This window comes from Microtus oregoni, unplaced genomic scaffold (genome assembly GCF_018167655.1).
Source record: "Microtus oregoni isolate MIOR12 unplaced genomic scaffold, Mior012 000046F_ref0000063, whole genome shotgun sequence".
Lineage (NCBI taxonomy): Eukaryota > Metazoa > Chordata > Mammalia > Rodentia > Cricetidae > Microtus > Microtus oregoni.
Window position 1 is genome coordinate 17,049,394 of NW_024543220.1, and position 5,188 is coordinate 17,054,581.

General features: G+C 50.4%; 1 protein-coding gene across 1 annotated transcript in view; it reads right to left on the reverse strand.

Annotated features, from left to right (window-relative positions):
* LOC121435517 (heat shock transcription factor 2 binding protein) overlaps window positions 1–2,280 on the reverse strand; it is a 78,468-nt gene extending 76,188 nt beyond the window's left edge. The window contains exons 1-2 of the mRNA XM_041634910.1: window positions 2,230–2,280; window positions 842–992 (exon numbers count right to left, since the gene is read on the reverse strand). Of these exons, the coding sequence (XP_041490844.1) occupies window positions 842–992; window positions 2,230–2,280 (202 nt within the window). The remainder of the gene's footprint in view (window positions 1–841; window positions 993–2,229) is intronic.
* Window positions 2,281–5,188: the final 2,908 nt, after the last annotated feature.

Below are 5,188 nucleotides of genomic sequence, written 5' to 3' on the forward strand. Positions count from 1 at the left end.
TTCCACCTTGCCATGAGCTGTCAAAACACTGTTTGAACACCTAGACAGAAACAAGAATATCTACAGTTTGAGGCCAGCCTGGGCTCCAAAGAGAATTCAAGGATAGCCCAGGATATATAGTGAAGCCATCTCTAACAAAAACACTGCTTCATTTCCAAACCACCAAATTCAAACCCTGCCCCCAAGGTCTGATAGGGGCCTCCCAATTCCTCTGCCATATGATCATGTGTATCTTGTCAAATTCAGATCTGTTCCTGACTAGGTCAGGACAGACATTCAGAGTCTGAATGGTAACAAAACAAGTGGGGAAAGATGACAAGCAGGGGCAAGGCAGACGCTGGAGACACAGATGCATCCAGCAGCCACCAGCATCCAACGGTAACTAAAGCTATGTGTGAGCATCACACTGCCTTGGAGTCTACGGTGAAAGTGGGCAAGGCTGAGCCTCAAGCGCCTGCACTGTCTAAAGGCTCTCAAGAAAGGTAAAGGGACAAAGGAGACCGAGAGGACATCACCAGAGATAGATGGGAAGGTCAGGAACACAAGCAAACATCTGTGATCCAACTTTGATCAAGTTACCAAATGTGACGTGGAAAATTAGCTGTAACCACCAAAGACAGATTTAATTGCAATTTAGTCCCAGTCGGGAACGTGCTGACTTGATCTCTAAATACCTCCGAGAAATGTAACAGGGTCCTGGACTCATATTTGATATACTGCTCAAACGCCAAAAGTCTGAATGGACAAGAAGTCCTAGCGACCTGAACTTAGCTCAGCACTGGAAACTGGCTCTCTTGCCCACATACATGTAGACAAGCAACATACATGAGGTAGGACTCACTTTTTTCTACACTCTTCAAGCTCTGCAAACTTTCCGTTAACTCCACGTTGAGCAGTCTGGGTAAGAAGTCCCGCATCTGCATCACTTCGGTCGTCAGCTGTTCCAGGTCCTTCCTTCTGACTTTCACATATTCTTCTTTGGGTTCTAGGCACTAAGAAGAACAAGTACATCTTAACATTACAATATCTCTCTTCAGGTGACCAGAACTGGCACCCAAGGCAACCTGCTTCCTTTTCTTTCAAGCCTCTTACATTCCTAATTACCTCACAAGCATGTCTACATATGTACTGTTGTGTGTGTGCACATGTGTGTTCAATTTTTTTTTGGGGGGGGGGGTGGTCTCATTACGTATCCCTGACTGTTCTGGAATTTTGTAGACTATGCTGGCCTTAACTTTGAAACAATGTGCTTGCCTCTGCCTCCCTAGTAATGGGGTTACAAGCCTATTCCACCATTCCCGGCACCTGATGCACCTTCTATTACACGTCTGGATATAGGGGTGTGTGTGTGTGTGTGTCTGGATATAGGTGTGCTGCGTATGTGTATGTGGGTACACACGGGTTTTATATACAGAGAGACAAGGGTGGTGATGTACACCTATATGCTTAGCTTTTCAAGAAACTGAGGCTGGGGCTGGAGAGATGGCTCAGTGGTTAAGAGCATTGCCTGCTCTTCCAAAGGTCCTGAGTTCAATTCCCAGCAACCACATGGTGGCTCACAACCATCTGTAATGAGGTCTGGTGCCCTCTTCTGGCCTGCAGGCATACACACAGACAGAATATTGTATACATAATAAATATTTAAAAAAAGAAAGAAAGAAACTGAGGCTGAAAGATGATTTTACCCAAGCGTTAGCAGCCAGCCTAGAGCGGCAAGCGTATCAACTCTGTTTCAGTAAGAACACAGTGGAAGAGCGCGTGTAAATACTGGAGGGGATAAACCGTGTACACAAGCCTAAAAGCCAAAGAAAGCACCTACAATGTACGTGTCCAAGGCTGAGCCGCCCCGGGGATGGCATCCCTGCGGGCTGCACACGGCCTCTGCGACCCCTAACCCCCTAACATTCACGGCCACCACCCAAGGCCGTCACAGAGGAGAGGCGTCGGGCGTCCGCCGTGGCCCTCTCTTCGCTGAGTCACCATGGGCAGGGCCCCATGACTGAGTACACAGCCCTGGTTCTCCCAAAAACTCACGGCCTGAGACCCTGACCGCCACTTCTTAACTAGACTTGAGGCCTTCAGAGGGCTCAGGAGGCGCGCCTCGAGTCGCCCGCCCTGGTTCGCCCTGGCGCCGCCTGCCCTGAGCTGCCTCACAGCCACAGGGCCTGGCCCTGAAGGGAGCGAGTGTCAGCAGCTTCCACTTGCCGGACCCCGAACCATCCCACTGACCCGGCAGGCTTCATCAATATCGGACGCCTCGACCACTCCACTCGTGGCCATGGTCAAGGCCTCTGCTCTTTGCGCCTGCGTGAAGCTCTCGTACACGCTAGAAAGCGCGGGAACGGAGAGCTGCTGGGACCCGACGGAAAGCCGCGAGGTTCAAATTTCGCCAAGTTCGCGTCGCACTCTTGGTTTCCGGTCTCCGGGTCCAGGGATAAGGTTGACCCGACTCTATTGAAGCTCTTCCGCTTCCGTTCAAATTTGGCACCTGCAAAATGAGGTCTGGGTGTCAAAATATACAGAATCCATCCTTTCCTGTTCAGGGAGAGGATACTACAGCCAAAACCTCATCCTCTTGGTGAGAAACCGTGCAGTTGCCAACAGAACATCGCCCCTTGGCCCAAAGCACTTCTGTATTGAGAGATGTATTTTGAACTATTTTGGCCAGGTAACTGAGATACGAAATAACCAAAGACTCAAGCGGGGTGTCATGGTACACACCTGTAGTCCCAGCACTTGGGTGATAGAGGGAGTCCAAAACTAGCCTTGCTACAAAGTAAGGGGGAGTCTAGCCTGTGCTACATGGGGGGGGGGGCAAAACTCAATAACCAAAGTTCGAAAGAGTATCCTAATCTAATAATTCCCTTAAGGTGCTAATGAATCTACAGAATGTGTTTGATAATCTAGGGTTTTGAATGTCCCTAAAGTTGTTACCACAGCTGTTAAGACTTTTTTTCTTGAATGGAGATGGAGGAATGGAGGTGGTGGAGGGGGGGACAGAAGGAAGGGGACAGGGAATGGAGGGGGGAATAGAAGGGAGGTGGGGGGAGGGAACGGAAGGAGAGGAGGGAGGGGAAACTGGTGGGTATGGGTATGTAAAATAAAAAAATAATAATAATTAAAAAAAAAGACTTCTAAGCCAGCAGTAGTGGTGCATTCCTTTAATCCCAGCACTCGGAAGGCAGAGGCAGGCGGATCTCTGTGAGTTTGAGGCCAGCCTGGTCTACAGAGCTAGTTTCAGGATAGGCTCCAAAGCCGCAATGAAAGTCTGGGGGAGGGGCAAGAGGGACGAGTTCTTTCTTGTGGGATTAGTATGTCCCCACTTGTGCTGGTGCCAGGTGGCTTTATGTCAACTTGACACAAGCTAAAGTCATCTGAGAGGAGGAAACCTCAATAAAGAAAATATCTCTGGGGGGGGGGTTGCATTTAATCACGCAGCACTTGGGAGACAGAGGCAGGTGGACTTCCAGGTTCGAGGCCAGCCTGGTCTACAGAACGAGTTCCAGAACAAATAGCGAGGGCCGCACAGATAAACCCTGTCTTGAAAATCCGAAATAAATAAATTAAAAATTAAAATAATAAAAAAAGAAATTAAGAAAACATCTCCAGGGGCTGGAGAGATGGCTCAGTGGTTAAGAGCATTGCCTGCTCTTCCAAAGGTTCTGAGTTCAATTCCCAGCAACTACTTGGTGGCTCACAACCATCTGTAGTGGGGTTTGGTGCCCTCTTCTGCCTTGCAGGCATACACACAGACAGAATATTGTATACAAAATAAATAAATAAATATTTTAAAAAAGAAAACGTCTTCATAAGATCAGGTTGTAGGCAGGCATATAAGGTGAGGGTGGGGTGGTTATTTTCAAAATGGGGTTTCTCTGTGTAGCTCTGGCTCCTTACCCTGGAACTTGGTCTGTTGACCAGGTTGGCCTTGAACTCACAGATCTGTCTGACAGAAATCAGCCTGCCTCTGCCACCACCTGGCTATAAGGCCTTTTCTTAATTAGTGGTTGATGCTTATGGTGTGCGTTGCCATCCATGGGCTGGTGGTCCAGTGTACTTTAAGAAAACAGCCTGAACAAGCTATGAGGAGCAAGCCAGTAAGCAGCTCCCTCCACGACCTTTGCATCAGCTCCTGCCTCCAGGTTCCTGGCCTGCTTCAGTTCCTGTGCTCACTTCCTTCGATGATGAACAGTGATATGGAAGTGTAAGCCAGATAAATTCTTTCCTCCCTAACTTGCTTTTTGGTCAGGACTTGCTTTTTGTTTCACTGTAGCAGTAGAAACCCTAAGACACCACGGCTCAGAACTGTGTGTTTTGCACGCAGGAGGACTTAAGAACAGGGCCAAGTTCCCTCCCCGTTAGATACCAAAATCTTCCCCTGCATGCCGCCAGGACAGGTCATCTTCCTCTAATGTGGGGGGGACATCCCTTCACCTGACCCAGAGGCTGTGGGTACGGGTTTGCTAACTCCCCATTCAACAAGCCTACACCTGTCCCAGGACGCTTCAGGAAGGCTTGCTGTCTTGCCACTACACACCCCTGACTCTGTCCCAGGAATGGATCGCTCTCTCCACACCACACTCCTGGACGTGCCCTTGATGCTGCAGGGATGGGTTTTTCCCTCCTCGCTAAACCCGAGCCTGCCCTAGAACATTGCAAAGGTCTCGTCACCTCTGCATTTGTCGCAGGACATTGATGGGGCGGATCGTTCACTCTAGAATGCTGCGCCTGCATCAGACTCTAGGCACTATGTTACACTGGGGGAAGTGGAGGCGGGGGGAGCACAGCTCCTGTGCTGTCGTCAGGCCGGGGCTGCCCGGATGACTGTTCCTTCTGGGTCTCAATTCTGTCCAGGAAAGCCCGCCGAGTTCTGCAGACACAGCGTGTGGGGAGGTCGCGGGAACGTCAACCCCCGACAGAGCTTTGTTAGCTGTGCTTAAACTCTAGACTGCGTCAAAACCAGCCGTAGGCGTCTTCCTGGAGGAGACGTGACCCCAGCTAATCTTGAAGCCAACCACCATGACTTGGACCACCCACAGGACGTACTCAGGAAGCGCGCCCGCAGCTTTTACAGGCGCCACGGCCACGCGGGCTCCCCAGGCGAGATACGGCGGCGCGTCTGTTACGCCATCACCCGCGCGCCGTTTCGCCCGTGCGCAGGCGCGATACAGGCTGCTCGGTGGCGAGC